The sequence below is a fragment of the Podarcis gaigeae genome (assembly GCF_964106915.1).
Source record: "Podarcis gaigeae genome assembly, chromosome: 1".
NCBI classification, from domain to species: domain Eukaryota; kingdom Metazoa; phylum Chordata; class Lepidosauria; order Squamata; family Lacertidae; genus Podarcis; species Podarcis gaigeae.
Window position 1 is genome coordinate 90,952,060 of NC_139678.1, and position 18,297 is coordinate 90,970,356.

The following is an 18,297-nucleotide window of genomic DNA, read 5'->3' on the forward strand; positions in this document are numbered from 1 at the left end:
TGGACACTGTAGTTTATTAAAGGGTGCTGGAAATGATGGGTCGGTGAGGGGTAACTTAGGGCCCCAGAATTCTTTGACAGAAAGAAGGTGTTTCAAAGGTTTAATGCATAGGCTGCCATAATCAAGAAATCAGCAAAGGCTACAGCTAATGCTTCCTCTCACCAGCTCCTTTCTATCAAACACAAATTTTCCCCTTAACAACTTTCTTTTAAAAATAAAAGAAAAGAAAAAGCAATGTTGAGGATTACATTGGCACCAATATTCTCATTGCAATTCTCATTGCAACAATCTTACAGTTTTTGCAAAATATATTAGTAATTTGGCACTGCCAGCTGATTTTATTTACTTCTTTGTTCAGTTGATGGTGCTTATTTTCAAAAATGGTTTTTGTACCGGCTGCATGCAAATTGATGATATCAGTCTAGACAACTACCTTTCACCATTACAAGCAACACTGCCAGCCAGATGAAAAGTGATGCCTTATTGGACTGAACACATTCCTAATAAGTAATATCCAGAACTACTATTGGGCAATGAAGTTAAGTAAAAGGATTTCTGCACCCTGCTTGAACAACCATCAAAATATTGCTAGTTTGCTTTGGCCTAGCCAGCTGAGATGGAAAGGTTTTGTTTTCACTTATTACTTGAAAAGGTTTGATCATGTTTGTATTGTTGATTTGTTTTGTTTTTATATAATTTTTGAAACTTTAATAAATATCTTTTAAAAAAAGAAAGAAAAGGTTTGATCTTTCTCCCCTTAATATGTTGGATATGTTTCGTTATGGCATATTTGTATTCTGGTTTGAAATTCTCTATATATACTTGTCAGGGGTTCAGGAGCAGAGACACAGGAGGGGGAGCAAATGGAGAGTGAGGAGGAGGAATCCGAGTGGGGTGGAGGCAGTGACAGTGGCCAGAGTCATTCCACGAGCCTCTCCAGCGAATCGGAAGATTCACAGAAGGGAGCGCCGATGGCCAGGGCAAGGGGGGCTCCAGGGGGAAAACCCCAGGAGGAAGGGGCCAGCGGGGACTCCCTGAGCAGCAGTTGGAAATCAGGACCAGCTTCCCCACCAGAGCGCAGTAGGGAGGGGGAGTCCCAGGAATCGGGACCAGTGTTCTCACCACCAGCGAGAGGAGATGAGTCAGGTTTGACCACGCCCACATCAGAGAGCGGGGAAACGGTCAGGAGGAAGGTTACCGGCTGGGCGCGCGCGCCAAGTTCAAATGTACAGGCACAGTAGGGAGCCCGGATAGGGAGCCAGGTCCTAAAGCCCGCCGGAAGGAAGGGCAAGACTCAGGGGGGTCAGCATCAGAAGAGTCCAGGAAGGAGGAAACCCCAGGGGGCAGAAGGACCCAGAGGAGGAAGGAACAGCGCAGGAGGTGGAGCCGGGCTAGGATCTTGAACTGGTGCGGAAGGGATAGTGACTCAGAGGGGACTTCGCCGATCTAGAGTCTAGACGTAGGGCTGCGCGCTCTGGGGTTTGAAATGGAAACTAAACTTCAATAAAGACTTTTGTACATTACATCAACCGGGCGTTGGTCCTCTGTGAGCTGGGACCTAGAGGCAGTCCTGACAATACTCAATGAAATATGTGTCCCAGAAGGTTTTAAAAGGAGAAAGTGTTTTTTCTTTTTTTTTTAAAAAAGGAATAAAAAATAGAATGTTATTTCCTTACCTGAATGAATGCTGATGCTCTCTTAGAGGGATCCCACAAAAATTCTACTGTATTCAGCTGTGTGGGGCTGGCTCTGGGATCTAGGATGCCGACTGACAGTGGGATATCTGTAGAAGAAAACCCCTAAAATTTTAAAAAAATTAAAATTGAAGAGCAGAAACAACATTGCAATATAATCACCAGATGCATTCGAAAAATCAGAAAGAAACATAACAAACACAATTTTGCATGAGAATCAATCTCCCCCATCTTGCTGTGACTGCAATTGTAATGGCATTTCTAAATAGCATTCCCATATTAAGAACCAAAATGGATGCTTAGGCATGATATCATTTAAGATGGCTTTTTAAGAACAGTGTTTTATGTTGTTGTGATTTTATTGATTATGCAGTGTTCTGTTTTGGTTTTAAGTGTAAATTAGTTTTCAACAAAAAAGTGGGGTATAAATATATTTACAATGCAAACAATGAAATACATACCTACATGCTGGGGGCAGTAGAAAATATACTGTAAAAAAATACAGGATGCTCTGATTCCATGAGGAGGAGCATGACTTGATTTAAAGCTTGCAGTTTTACCACGTGAAAGTGCCTTGAAGAAATATCTTGTAGATTACTTCAGGAAACACCTCAAAGGACAACATAATGAAAAGTTCTCACCTATGTCAAGGATGCGATCTCCTGGCCGACTCCACCTCCAGCCTTCGAGCTGCTGGTGCTCCGTGTACTGCAGACGGCGATCATGGAAAACCACACGAATGATGCTCTGTTGAGAGAGAAGAAGAGGGCTGAAGTTAATGAAGTGATTCAGGTACATCTTTTTTTAATGCAGACAAGCTCCGCTTTGAACAAAACAAAACAAAAGCAAGGTGATGTAGCTCTCTACAAAGGTCACCCATCACCATATACACCAAACAGACTAGGAAGAATAATGAGAAACTGAAAGATTTTGTGTCTAAAGACAATCCTATAGATAGCAACTTTGCTGCTACTATATCAGCCAGCTTGGCCAAATTTCATGCTGTAATTGACACCTGGGGGATGTTTTTATCCTTCTGTTGAAAATACACCAGTGGCCAGTCACCAGGATCAAGCTGTAAATATGGCCAAAGGCACAGAGCATTTATTCTGTGGGGTACCAGTGCCATTTGCCTAGACCTCACATCCCATTTACAGAAGTCTTGTTTTGGTGACACTATCCAGGAAGGAGATTTGAAATATTTTGAACATACAACTTGGAAAACCTAAAAACAAAAGGATTAGATTATTTCAAATAAATGTAATAAAATTACAGATGCGTATGCTGGATGTTGAGGGGTGGGAACCCAAATCTAAACAAAAAAACAACAACCAAACAACCTGTTTTGCCATATGCAGTATGAATATCAGATGTTGCAAGTGGCCCCTTTCTTTAAAGCAAAGCCATTTCATTGGAACATTTGTTGAAGGGGGGGGGGAATTAGACACTAGAACATCTGTATCCAAATGAAGAACCCATGAAGGAATGGGTGTGAGACTCAAAACTATTCATCCAATGACCTATTTGCATTGATGATCTTCCCTCCTCCCACGTATCTCGGGATCCAGTTGCATTTTGTGAGCTGTGCCTATGACATGAAAGATGGACCAGGGTAAGAGATTCCTTATGTGGATTCTACAGTGGGATCTGTGACGCTTATTGCAGCTTACTTTGCGCAAAGTGGGACTCCACAATGTTTTGCTAAATGCTTGTTCACATGCTGTATACTTGAGCCCAAAGACTGGGTTTTTAAGCCAAGGAGAAATGTCAAGATAGTAAATTATTCATAAAATGACTGGTTTAAGGCTGTGCTGTATTGATCCCCCCCCCCACTCACTACATCTATTGCACATACAAGCAGGAAAGGAGTAGGCACTGGATGCTGCTGTCAAAGGCCACACCTTGTAGATAAGGATCATGAGTGGTGGCAGCAGCAGTGGTGAAAGGGCAGATAGCTAAACACCCTTGACAAGTCATGTATTTACATGCAGAAAGTTATTAAATACCTTTACCTTTTCTCTTTAAATCAAACAAAAGATAATACATCTCCCAAATAAGGGTCAAACTATATGTTTCACTTTATGTGTAGCATACAGTTACATGTCTTGCTGTACTTTATCCGTGGAGAGGGAGATTTTTTATTGGGATTGCAACATGCAGGTGTGACTACCCCCAATTTTCTGGGCCCTTTCTCTCTCTCTCTCTCTCTCTCTCTCTCTCTCTCTCTCTCTCTCTCACACACACACACACACACACACACACACTCACTCACTTTTTACTAAGCCCTGTAGCTGTTGGGGAGGATATTTGGTGAGTTGCATCTAAGGAGAGAAAGGATAAACCTTCCTTCTTGTTATGCTTCCCAACAACAACAATTCCCCTCCCTTCCATGACTGGAATAAGAATTAAAGAAAAGCAAGATATGTAACTTTGGGAGTACGACATGTAGCATGTGAGCAAGCATTAAGGGTCTATTCTGTATCCAAGACATGTGAATGGGAGGTCGGGGGAAGAGGTCTATATCAGTGGTTTTCAAGTTATGTACTCAGGAATGCCATGTGCCCTTAAATACTCATTGGGGCATTTCGCCAACAAAAAAACCGTGATAATAGACATGATCCCCCAAGATACAATTTGTCCATTGTTGCCAATGTTTCTCTGCAATGTGAAGCTCTGAGGAATGCTGGACCCTGAAGTCAGCATTGAGGCCTAAAAGGCCAGGCCAGAAAAATGCTGTATACTAAAAAAATAAAGTAACACCCTAGAATAGACCCCAGAACTCTTAAAAACACGTTGGGGATTGGTGAGGTAAATGTACTATTTGGTCTTTTATGAATAACAGATGTAAAAATTATTCAAAGAAGACAGGAAAAACAGAAATCCACTGGCATATACTGGGCTCCAGAACCCAAACTGCCAACTCCTGCTTGAATCGAAAGGAATTCAGATCAGAAAGCCCACCCCACTCCACCCTGAAGTCCTGCCCTCTCCCTAGTCAATTCTCTTCCAATGGTATGACCATCTTATTAGAGTGTGCCTGTATGTAGCAGCAGGAAGAAAATCTCCTTACCTTTACATATTTTGTGTTTAAATCTTGAAACTCTCCCAATTTCCTATTCTCAAGTAGACGGATTTCATAAGACTGACCTAGGAGTTCAAGGAAACATTTCCAAGGTGTTTAAGCATGTTGCAGGTTAAGCATGTTGCAGCAAGAAGAGAAATAGACAGTTGCACTGGCATCAATCATGCTTGGTTGGGAAGGGTGATTTTTTCTTTTCTTTTTGCAATATAGCAAGTTTCTCCCAGGAAATGGTCAGGCATTATTGTAACCTCTTAAGAGAGGAAGACTGAGCCCTTGGCCAGATTATCCATTTGGAAATTTAAAGAACAAAGCGTCTTCAAATTCCTTGGCACTTTCTATAAACTTGTCATGTATGGGGGACCTAAAGCATATTTATGGTTTAATTAGCATGTCTGCTTCTGGCAGAAAGGCATCTTCAAGCAGTAGGTTCTGAACCATAGACCACTGGTGGTTTACAAGCCCACATGAAGTGTTCCATAACTGGTTTTGTGTGTTTGTTTGTTTGTTTGTTTGTTTGTTTGTTTGTTGGCTGGCATCTCCTTTTAGCATCGGGATGCACTGTGGAAAAGAGTGCTGTCACAGTCTTGACTGAATATCTAAGCTCTGGATCTTTCCCTCTAGTTGTTTGTGAACAGCTGTATAGACAGGCAGCTTCTGCTGCTGCTCTCAGTCTACAATCCTAAACAAACTAACATAGCATCTATGAACACAGAAGGACGTCTGAGTAAACACACTGTTACATGGTGCCCCAATCTCTGAGTAGTGAGAGATTCCAGGGGTTTCAGGCGCTTACCCAGGGTTCGTGTTTCCTTTGGAAATGAGGCACAGCAGACTGTGGTAATTTTAGGATATATGGTTTATTTATACATATAGATAACCTGAGCCTATGATGAAAGCATTGACAGCATTAACACCCCAAAACGGTTTTGCTTCTGCTATAGCCACAGAGGCTTTGGATTCAAACAGATGCCAGCCATGGCCCTCTTTCTCAGCTTCCAGCTTGCTGCGTTTAACAGACTGCAACCCTAAAAAAATGCTCTCCTTCAAACTCTGGCCTTTGTCCTGCTAACTAACAGAGCTAGAGGAGGGACTACTCCCAAGGGCCATCTGACAGAGTCCCCTCTCTCTAGCCTTCCAAATGGCCCATTGCCTTCCCTTTGTTGTTGGTTAAGGGCTGATCTCCCAAGTGATTTCCTGAACATGGGAAGCTGGTCTGGCCTGCATTTTAACATTTTACTGAATCCAGTGTCTGGCAGCCAATTTCAACACTCCCAAGCACTGAGTAAATTCTAACACTTATTAGACTCAGAAATTTAGGGGTATCTGCCCCCCACAAACTGTGGCTCCCACAACTCATAACGCAATACATTGTCAACTGCACTGTCAGCATCCTTAGCAACCAGGAAATTAACTGCTGATTGCTCAGAACAGATGATGCCCACCAAGAACCGAGGCAGCATCCTAAATGACTGGCCTAATCCAATGGATGCACAAAGCCTTAGAAATATATGTTCTTTACAGAACCGTGATGGTAGAATTGGGTCTACCTCCTGTTCTCTCAGCAGCCAAGTTTATTTACTAACTCCCATAGGATCCCAACTCAAAGACTGACAGGCTGGCTTCTTAAAATCACTCCCAATAAGTACAGTCTTTTAACATACAAGTTTTCAATAAGAACATCTGAGGCATTATTTCCAGATGTACAGATCTGTTCTGCTTTGGACTTGCTAAATGTTATTAGAAACATACTGTGTCTGCTTAGTAGACTTATCAATATGAGGCACCGTATTTTTCGCACCATAGGACACACTTTTCCCCTCCTAAAAAGTAAGGGAAAATGTTTGTGCATCCTATGGAGCGAATGCAGGGAGGAGGCAGGCGGGAAAAGCCCCCAAGAGCTCCACACAAGCTCCGTGCACTCTTGCGGGCTTTTCCACAGGAGGGAGAAGGGACTAACTGGCCGCATCAGTCCCTTCTCCCACCTCCCAGAAAAGCCAGGAGAAGCCGCAATCTCTTTAAAGGAGTTGCGCGGCTTCTGCCGGTTTTGCGGGAGGTGGGTGAATCCCCCCACCTCCCAGTAAAGCCAGGAAAGCCCTGCGCAGCGTCTCCCGGCAAGGAGAGGCTGCGTGGGGCTATGGAGTCTTTAGCCCCACGCAGCCTCTCCTGGGAGGGAGAGGCTGCACGGGGCTAAAGGGGAAGCCAAAACAGCGAGCGGGATCCATCCTGCTTACTGCCTTGGTTTGTACCATAGCCGCGTGCAACCCCTCCGGCAGGGAGAGGTTGTGCGCAGCCTGTACGCTGCTCTTTGGGGCTGGGGGGATTTTTTTCTTGATTCCCCCCCCTAAAAACTGGGTGCGCCCTATGGTCTGGTGCGCCCTATGGTGCGAAAAATACGGTAAATGGTCTAGTCATCAACTTTCAACACAAAGCTACTCTTTTTAGACTATTTATATGTTAAAACAGCCAACAACAATTAGCATACCTCTCTCTCTCTCTCTCTCTCTATATATATATTAAAAAAGGTAAAGGTAAAGGACCCCTGGACGGGTAAGTCCAGTCAAAGGCGATGATGGGGAGTGGTGCTCATCTCGCTTTCAGGCCAAGGGAGCCAGCATTTGTCCACAGGCAGCTTTCCAGGTCATGTGGCCAGCATGACTAAACCGCTTCTGGAGCAACGGAACACCGTGACAGAAGCCACAACACATGGAACTGCTAGGTTGGCAGGAGCTGGGACAGAGCAATGGGAGCTCACCCCATCGCAGGGATTCGAACCGCCGACCTTTGAAAGCACGCCAGTGCATGTAGATAAATAGGTACCGCTGCGTCAGGAAGGTAAATGGCATTTCTGTGCGCTCTGGTTTCTGTCACGGTGTTCTGTTGTACCACAAGCAGTTTAGTCATGCTGGCCCCATGAGCTGGAAAGCTGTCTGTGGACAAACGCCGGCTCCCTCCGCCTAAAAGCGAGATGAGCGCCGCAACCCCACAGTCACCTTTGGCTGGACTTAACCATCCAGGGGTCCTTTACACACACACACCCCTGATTGGTGATATACCGTATTTTTTGCCCTATAGGATGCACTTTTCCCCCTCCAAAAATGAAGGGGAAATGTGTGTGCGTCCTGTGGGGCAAATGCAGGCTCCTTGGCTTCAGGGATAACAACGCGAAGCCTCCGAAGCCTGCGCTCCAGAGGCTTCACGTTGCTTTTGCTGAAGCCAGGAGAGTCTGCTCTTTGAGGCTGGCGGTGGGGGAAAGCAGCGCTTCCCCCCACCGCCAGCCTCACAAGCTGGGGGGGCAGCCGGAAGGCGCGTGATGCCTAAGCGCTGCTCCCCGACCTGGCTTTGAGGTTGGTCAGTCAGTCCCTTCTCCCTCCTGTGGGCTTTTGCGGGAGGTGGGGGAATTCCGCCACCTCCTGCAAAAGCAGGGAGAAGGTCTTGGAGTAGCGCACAGGCTGCATGCAGCCTGTCCGCTGCTCCCAGAGCTGCGGGGGGGTCATATTTTTTCCCTTGATTCCCCCCCCCCTGAAAACTGGGTGCGCCCTATGGGCCGGTGCGCCCTATAGGGCGAAAAATACGGTAATTTAGTTCTGAATGCAAAAAAAATTGTTTAGTAAACAAATACCAGGAACAAGAGCAAAATGATAAATACAATAAAATCAGGGAGCAGGGCCACAGGAGCTGGTTTTTCAAGTTCCTCCTGCATCCACCTCCCAACCTTGCACAAGAATGCAGATCAATGTGTAACAAGACAATCTAAAATGGTGATCAGTTTTAAGTTCTGGTTTGACCAGTGGCGGAGTTGACTCTCCAAAGTAAAATGAAATGGCCGTTATATCTCCCTCCTGCAGAGAAAAGAAGAATGCTACTTTTCTGGAACTCACTCCAGGGACAATATTTATTCTGAAACCCTAAAGTTCTACGAAGGATTGCAACCATGGAAATTATGACATTAGCTGTGGCTGGACAAGCAGCTCAGGAATAAAATGGAACTTTGTGCAAAAGAGAGAGGCAGGGGGAATGTAGTAATTTGCAAGCAGCAGGAAGCTGTAACTTAGTCTCATGATTGGCCCTACTATTAGGCAGAAGGAGGTGACAGAATCTGGAGCACCATTAAATGCTGCTATGTTTTTACCAACATGGGGAGAGGAAGAGAAGAACAGCACCATTTGGTTTTTCAAATACTAAATGACATATCTTCTTGGATCTGCAGTATTATTAGTGCTGGTCATGGCCTGGTCTGAAGGCACATAACACCTTCTAAAGTTAAGCAGCTCTGGTTGCAATCAGTGTTTCAATGGCAAACTACCTGGGAAACTCATATATGCCATCTCAAATTCCAGGATGGAAAGGCAGGATAAAAATGTTCTAAATTAAAATATTGAATAGAAGGATTTCATTTGTGGATATGGTTAGTAACAGTGAGTGTGTGTGTTGGGTGTAAACTTCCTCCTAACCAGTACCAGCCTAAGTCAAGGGTCTCCAACCCTGCACCCACAAAGGCCTTCTTTGGTGTCCCTGAGATGAGCCATAAACCACAGATTATCAGCTTTCATTTTTTTAAAAGAAGTTTCTAGCATTTTTAGAACCTGAGATATGAGGCAAAACGTACAGATACCATTCTTCTAAAAAAAAAAGTGATAAATTAGCCTGCCCCACCCTTTCAGTGTTTTACTTTACCCCTCCCCCCCGGGAAATATTCCTGCAGATGCCTGTTTGTGAGAGAGGTAAAGATACATTTAAGAGAGAGAAGGAAAGATGGCCATGTGATGTGTGTGTTTCCAGAGGGGGAGAAGTGGGAGATTATGTATGTATGTATGTATGTATGTATGGTCTGTGAGAGGGAGAAGGGGAGAAGGGTGTGGGTCAGAGACAGAGATATCCGTGTGTGTCTGTGACCTGTGGTCAATATGTTCGAGACTGTGTGTGTGTGTGTGTGTGTGTGTGTGTGAGAGAGAGAGAGAGAGAGAGAGAGAGTGCGAGATCATGTGTGACCTCCACAATCAGGACCACCAGGACATAGCTGACTTCCTTTAATTGAGACTGAAGTGGGTAAACAGCAATTACTGTACTCTCTGTGGGGAAACAGCAATGATGGTACTCTCTAATTTTGTGTTATGCCTCCACAGCAGCCATTTTGTGTTTGGTGCCCACAACACTTTACCAAAGTTCAAAATGTGACTGCTGATCAAAAAAGGTTGGCAACCCCTGTCCTATGAGGTACTTGTGAATCAGTGGAAAAGACATGACCATCCAGTGGGCAATCCTTTGACAAATTTTAGGCGGTTACCCAATTGAAATTTTAACACAGAAAGAACTGTGGCAACAAAGGAAGACTTTATTGAGGCATAGAATACAATTTGCTGTCACCTATCCCCATTAGAGGGACGCGGGTGGCGCTGTGGGTTAAACCAGAGCCTAGGGCTTGCCGATCAGAAGGTCGGTGGTTCGAATCCCTGCGGCGGGGTGCGCTCCCACTGCTCGGTCCCAGCTCCTGCCCACTTAGCAGTTCAAAAGCACATCTAAGTGCAAATAGATAAATAGATACCACTCCAGTGGGAAGGTAAACGGCGTTTCTGTGCACTGCTCTGGTTCGCCAGAAGCGGCTTAGTCATGCTGGCCACATGACCTGGAAGCTGTACGCCAGCTCCCTCAGCCAATAAAGCGAGATGAGTGCTGCAACCCCAGAATTGGTCACGACTGGACCTAATGGTCAGGGGTCCCTTTACCTTTACCTTTATCCCCATTAGACAAGGTAGTCCCATTACAGCTTTGTTAAAAGAACATCTTATGTACATTTGTAGCTTAAAAGGTGCCACCTCTAAAACTGGCCAGTGTATTTTTAGACTCAACCACCAGTCTCAGTTTACCTTTCCACTGCAACTAAGGAGTGTCAAAGGACAGGTTAAACAGACCTGATGAAGTGATAATCAAGGGAAGGCATGTTAGAGCTAAACTGGTCTCTTATCTATGAAAAGACTCCCTTGATGTGACCAATGCACATTAACTGAATCAACCCAACAATGAAATGTTACATTCCTCTTTCAATTCAGCTACACAGTGTTTCTGTGTATGGGCTTGGGGCCAATATGACAGTTAATGATGTTTTATTCTTAATACTTTGGCAGCTTGAGGCATTGCATTCTTGCAAGCAATGCTTTTATTGACTACATTATTAGAGGCTAAAAAAATATGACATAAAGAGCTTTGTACCTACAAAAGACATACAACAGGAATGGAGTAAGTGATAGTAAAACAATAAAATGAGTATTACATTTTACAGCATGCCAATGCCTACAGGATGTAGTCACTGAGATAACCACTAAGTTAAGAGTTTAATCAGGCTACCATTAGTGGCTTACTACTCAGAGGGTGAACCTGCACTGAGGGGAACAACCACCATTCTGCTTTCAGCCACCTCTATCTCTATCTATGCATGCCATATATATATATATATATATATATATATATATATATATATATATATATGCTTTCAAACTGCTAGGTTAGCAGGAGTTTGTTAGGGGTGCTGAGAGTTGTTATAAGACCCCTATTCCCCTCACAAAGCTATTGTTCTCAGAGTAGCTATGCAAAAAGCTCTGAAAATTGTAGCATTAAAGGTAAAGGTAAAGGTACCCCTGCCCGTACGGGCCAGTCTTGACAGACTCTAGGGTTGTGCGCCCATCTCACTCAAGAGGCCAGGGGCCAGCGCTGTCCGGAGACACTTCCGGGTCACGTGGCCAGCGTGACAAAGCTGTATCTGGCGAGCCAGAGCCGCACACGGAAACGCCGTTTACCTTCCCGCTGGTAAGCGGTCCCTATTTATCTACTTGCACCCGGAGGTGCTTTCGAACTGCTAGGTTGGCAGGCGCTGGGACCGAGCAGCGGGAGTGCACCCCGCCGCAGGGATTCGAACCGCCGACCTTTCGATCGGCAAGTCCTAGGCGCTGAGGCTTTAACCCACAGCGCCACCTGCGTCCCATTAAACTGCTTTAAATGTATAGTGCAGACTGGGCCAAAATTTGGAAGTCAGCAAACTAAACATTTATCTGTTCCCAAGACTATTTGGTAGTCCAAGAAAGCAAGTATAATTAACTCCCTTCTCAAGAGATCTAGACATAATAAAGATGGTGAGGCACTACATTTTTAACTAGCCACTATGGAGTACGTTCTTCTACCTATACACAAGGATGGGATCCTGTGGCCATCTGGATGTTGCTGGACTCCAGATTCCATTAGTTCCAGCCAGTATGACTAATTATCAGAGATGGAAGAAACAGCTGGAGGGATTCCCCATTCCTGTCAGAGCAAAAGCCACTACAGGGTACATTCAGAAAAGCACAGAATTAACATGAACATTCATTTATAGTGCTACCCATCTCTACTTAACATATATTGTTTGATTTTAAATACCGTATTTTCCGCCCTATAGGATGCACTTTTCCCCCTCCAAAAATGAAGGGAAAATGTGTGTGTGTCCTATGGGGCGAATGCAGGCTTTCGCTGAAGACTGGAGAGCGAGAGGGGTCGGTGCGCACCGACCCCTCTCGCTCTCCAATCTTCAGGAAGCTCTGCGCAACCCTTGGGAGCCCGGCGCGACTTCACGCCAGTCTCCCGAGGGTTGCACAGAGCTGCCTGCATTCCAAAGCCTGGGGCGCGCTGGGCTCCCTAGGCTTGCGGATAGCAGGCTGTTCTCAGGGCTGGGGTCGGCGGAAGCTCGCGCCAGCCCCGCGCCTGGGGGGGGGGGGGAAATAATTTTTTTTCTTTATTCCCCCCCCAAAAAAACCTAGGTGCGTCCTATGGGGCGAAAAATACAGCATTTATACTAAATCTTTTAGGACTAGGACAAGATCAGAGGAGGACACCCCTGAAGTAACAGGCATTTACATAATACTTCTAAGAAAGCTGAGTATAATGTATACAGTGCTGCTCCACAATAAAAGAAAGGTAGTAAAAACAAGCCAAGTTCACAATGTTCCTGGGTTGTATGATGCACAGCAACTCCACCTGTCTTTAGAAGGTAGTTTATGGGCTCTTTGTATTTAATAAGACTATTTTCCTCCTGCAATTTAAGCCATATAAATGTAACAGCACTCCATTTAGGACAAAAGAGATGCCTGCCTGCCAACAGTTTGGGGGGGGGGTGACAGAAAGGTAACAAATCAAATATTTGAAAGATCTGTCCTTCTGATTAAAGTGTCTGTATTTTACATTTTTTGCTCATGGCAAGCATGCTTCTGCCCTCTGGCAAGTGTGCTGAGCCCTGGCCTTCCTCTCAATCTTAGAACTTGCAGAGATGGGTTGGGATTGTCCTAATAGTTGCACGGCAGCCCCTTACCCCTCCCTCTCAACCTCAAGAGCTGGAGGTAGTTCAAGAGCTGCCATGTTGTCAGGTGGCAACCAGCACATCTTGAATATGCAGAGGCCAAACCAACACAAACATCAATTCCAGGTCCAAGCTATGTGCTGGTAAGGGGGAGCAGGGAGCTCACAATGCAGTGACGTGAGGAGGTGGCCAGGGTTCCTAGTAATCATAATTTTTTCCTTGGTTGTCAAAGTTGGCCAACTTTTGTTGCTTCTCTGGCTCTTTTCAGTAAGGAAGGGTGAATTAGTGAATTCTACTATTCAAAAGGGCTCTTTAGAAGTCTATTTCGGTTCAGGAGAACCAAACTGTTCTACTCCCACACTATTTTACACTCTTTGCTGCTTTTTCTCTCTGAAATGCTTGAAACCAGTTATTTTCACATAGAAAAGAGCAACCATTCTAGTCCCATCGCCATCACTCCTTTGTGTTCAAACACGTTGCATAGCTGAGGTATTGCACTTACGATGGCATCCACCCGTTTATCCTTCCTAGCATCCAAACTATTACCCTATGATTAGGAATCCAATCATTATTTGTGGTTGTCTAGACCCTCTGCCAGGTCATCTGGTATACGCATGAAGGACTCGCGGGGAAAGGGAAGTTGTCTTGCATTCTTTCTAGCACAGCCTGCACAGATTCATGTCTGCTGAGAATATTGTATGCTGATTGCATCTGAAGCATCTTGTCCCTTTCTAGAGGAAAATAGAGGGATGCAGCTATATCTGTAAAGGGTACACTAGGGCCCACGGGCTTCGGTGGGGCTGGGTTTCCATTGCTGTGTTAATATGGGGTTTTCCTGATTCTGTTTTTTAAAAAAAGATCCAGTATGATTAAGTGGGTCCTCTTGAACTGGCATGATTTTTATCCCTTCAGTTGCCACCAATTACATCTGCCTCCACAGAATCCTCAGACTCAGCGTCTTCACTACTGCTATGGTAAAAACAAGGCAACCACAGATCTTTATGAATCCTCATGAGTTTTACAAGGGATCCCCCAAAAGTCATCATAATAGGTAAGCTCTGTTTCCACAGATGTAAGAAAGGGATGGAGGGTTTTTGGTATCTTATGTTGCTCTAGATCCATTATTTTTATAGTTTAGTCCAGGGCTGTCCAGTTTATATAGTTTAGTCCAGATCGATTGCGATCTACCAGTTGATCACGGGATGCCCCTGGTTGATGGCAGGATCCTTCCCCTATAACTAAATACCTAGAACTAAAAGGTAACCATGCTTGCTAATGTTGTGTTGTGAGGAAATGGAATCACTGGCCAAACAAAACTTATGGGTTCTCAAATTTAAAGTCTTCCTAGATCAAGAAACTAAGAATGCAAAAGGGAGCCTTTAGCAAAATTAAAAATACAAACACCATAGCAGATGCTCTTTTAAAGTAATACATTATTTAAGATACCAATTGTGTAACATTCCTAATGAAGAACATTTACTTGAGCTATCCCCATAGCACTTAGTAGCCACTGTCTGTCTTTCCCATCACCATGTCTCCTACACATAATCACATCTCATCATGGAACATATCCCATTCCAGAACAGGACTTTAAATCACTTCATCAGTAGTAATTAGAACTACTTTTGGAAGCATACAGTGAACTATGTTCAAAAACAAAACTTTTTTTTAAAAAAAACACATTACAGAGAAAAGTGCACAATAAGGATGCAGGAACTGATTATACAAGAAGGCACAATTCCCCCCCCCCCACACACACACTATGTTGCAGGTCCATTTCTGAAATTATATGAACCTTGGAAAGCTGTATATTATCTGACCACATTGTGTGCTCTGAGATAAGATATTACTTTTCCTGCTGATATAGAGCTGGAGGTGTAGGATAAAATAACTAAGGTCATGCACTTAAAAAAAATGATTTAAAGAGAATTATTTCGGTACCAAGTACTGTAAGCTTGCTGCATGCACAAAACCCAGAGCAACACTGACTCACAACTTAGGTATATCTATTTGGCACATTATTCCCATTTTTTGCAACCACATTTTCTAAAATATCTGCAATTCAGACAGGCATAAGTCACCTTATTAAAAGAAAATAAAATTTAAATGCTTTAGGTAGGACTAATTCATACATTACTGGAGCAGCCTCCGAGCTGCTTCCTTGTGGTTACATCTAATGCTAGTAACATCTGTCAAGAGGAAAAATTGAGAGTTGGACAAAATGACAGAGGGACACAAAGTGGTGTGGGAAGGATCCACATCACTCGTTGAACCCATAAAATTCCTCTCTGCAGAGACTTGCCAGGGTGGCTGATCATGGGAAAGTGGCTCCCATGTCAACACAGTAACACATGACAGGCCTGTGCCATTGATGTGAGACGGGTAGGAATGAAGAGAAGCAACTCACAACACACACAGCTTCATTATTCCTTCAAACATTAAAAAACACACACCCAAAGCAAAACCCTGACCAACTAGAAATAAGTATCTGTGTAATGACAGTGCCCAACTCATTTGCAGGGTAGATAAAGGGAGAATAATGGTGAGTGCCTCAGCAGATCCTGGAAGAGGTTGGTCCCTGTTGCCCTTCTAAGCCAATATTTTCACCACTCAGCATTGAGCTGGTCTTCAATCGTATTGGAGCAGACCACTAAGGTGTTACCAGAAGTCAAGTACCACATTTCAAAGGACAACAAAGAAGAACTGCTCATCAGAACCATATATCCTTTGTTGGCTATATGTCAACTCTCAGCTTCACAGAAATATTAATCTGGTGTTTAAAGATCTGACCTCTACACTTCTATTCCATTCTCTTTCATGTAATGTGGTTTTGGTAACCGTCAGGCCAAAAAGAACTGAAGAATTGCTGTATTTAGTCTGGCAAATTCTGGAGTGCAGTTTTCTATTTAATTGTGTTAGTCTTACCTTGGTTTAGATAAGTCAGTGTCTCCTCATGAAGCTTCACAGCAGGGGATGTGGCCGCACAGAGCACATACTGAAATGGAGGGAGTTTTGTGTCATTCTCAGGGGAGAGTTGAGGCTCTTCCTGTTTAAAGATTGGGAGCGCGAGGACATCACTGAAACAACACAATGCATACCCAGTTAGCAACACTGCATTACAACTCTGATCATACAGAAGTACTGGCGCAATAACAAAGGTTGAAGGCAGGATCTGTAGGACCCATATCCCACAAGCAAACATTGTTTTTGCTATGATCAGTTTACCAGAAAGCCAGTATGACAAATTTAATAATGAAACATTTGCAATATGTGCAGATATAGTTAAGCAGTGTAAGGGTAGAAAAGTCTACTCCAACAAAACCATTCTGGCTTCACTTACTTACACCACCAATGTTCACCCACAAATACACATTCCTGCCATTATTCCCACAACATGCAATGTAGCAAATATGTTGGAAAGCACTGAGGGCTAACACACACACACACACACACACACAGAGAGAGAGAGAGAGAGAGAGAGAGAGAGGAGGGAGAAGAGAGGAGAGAGAGAGAGAGAGAGAGAGAGAGAGAGAGAGAGAGAGCACATTGTGAAAGGAAGATGTCAACACATCTGAGTTGGATTTTTACAATGTACCATTTACTCTTAAAAGAGAAGAATTAAGATTTTGCTGGGAAATGGTCTTGAGCAGGCATAGGCAAACTCGGCCCGCCAGATGTTTTGAGACTACAATTCCCATCATCCCTGACCACCAGTGCTGTTAGCTAGGGATGATGGGAGTTGTAGTCCCAAAACATCTGGAGGGCTAAGTTTGCCTATGCCTGGTCTTGAGCTAAAGAATGAGACGCTCTCTCTCAAAACCAAACAGTTGAATCCAAGGACAAGTAAACAAAACAATAAATTCAGTTCCTCAGAACTGCAATCTTCCTTGTACCTAACAGCGCCCATGTAGCACTATGAAATGCCTCCTCTCAGTTTAACGTCCCAAAAAGTCCCCTTCAAAGAAATAATTTAGAACCTCAAACCAGCATCTGTTTCCAACTCACAGAAGTTCAATCAACATCTCCCTCACCAGAAATTGCACATAAATAGGTGTGTGAGAGCCCCACCCCACCCCCAGCAACACCAATATGTCAAGTTTACCATGCAAAGTAGGCATTTCTTCAGTGTTGGGCAATGACCTTAATCAAGACTAAGCAATGGACATTGTTTGAAGATGGCAATCTGGATTCCTATCAGACTACTGCACTGTATACTTATCACATTAAATGGACGTCAAAATATTTGTTTCTCAACAAGAACATTTTGCTTATATAGTTGGCAGCTGAGCTGCTGGTCAGAATATATTTTCAAGATCTAATGATCAGCCCAATTAAAGAAGTGCTTTAGAAGACAGCTGAAAATAACTACATTTATTCTACATTAGAAAGACAGATCTCTTAAGATTTTGCTTTGTGATGCAAGAAATGGGTTTTCAAAGGGGAAGAACTAAAGAGAGAGTGGAATTAGAAGGGTTAGTAAGGTAAAGGATGCCTGGATGGTTAAGTCCAGTCAAAGGCAACTATGGGGTGTGGTGCTCATCTTGCTTTTCAGGCTGAGGGAGCCGGCATTTGTCCACAGACAGCTTTCTGAGTCACGTGGCCAGCATGACTAAACTGCTACTGGCACATGGAGGACCAAGACGAGTGCCAGAGCACACGGAAATGCTGTTTGTCTTCCCACCACAGCGGTATCTATTTATCTACTTGCACTGGTATGCTTTTGAACTGATAGGTTGGCAGAAGCTGGGGCAGAGCAGAGGGAGCTCACCCCATTACATGGATTCAGCGCCACCACTGAGCTTCTTGGGATTGCTGATCAGAAGGTTGGCAGTTCGAATCTGCCAATGGTGTGAGCTCCTGTTGCTCTATCCCAGCTTCTGCCAACCTAGAAGGGTTAGTACAATAGGCAAAGAGCTATACAGACAATTGAAGCCCCATACTAAGCAGCAAAAGCATCAAGGTAGCAATAGAAAACCCTTTCCATCTACTACTCCAACAAAAAATGCTAGCCAAGGTAGTTGCCTAGTGTTACCTTAAGGCTAGTCCCACTCAGAGAACAATGTGCAAAAAACTTATACAAAGCACATATGAATTCCATACCCTATGAATTAGATAAATGGAGATGTGTGCACAACACTTCCTAGGTGACATTTCCTCTTGTGGTAGATATTCACGTTTATGCTATGTTTAGACTGCAGACT

At 44.0% G+C, this 18,297-nt stretch overlaps 1 protein-coding gene across 1 annotated transcript in view; it reads right to left on the reverse strand.

Moving 5' to 3' along the window:
* Positions 1-18,297, reverse strand: part of TFCP2L1 (transcription factor CP2 like 1) — a 44,333-nt gene that overhangs the window by 17,872 nt on the left and 8,164 nt on the right. Inside the window, exons 2-5 of the mRNA XM_083745878.1 lie at positions 16,022-16,173; positions 4,765-4,841; positions 2,336-2,441; positions 1,677-1,783 (exon numbers count right to left, since the gene is read on the reverse strand). Of these exons, the coding sequence (XP_083602004.1) occupies positions 1,677-1,783; positions 2,336-2,441; positions 4,765-4,841; positions 16,022-16,173 (442 nt within the window). The remainder of the gene's footprint in view (positions 1-1,676; positions 1,784-2,335; positions 2,442-4,764; positions 4,842-16,021; positions 16,174-18,297) is intronic.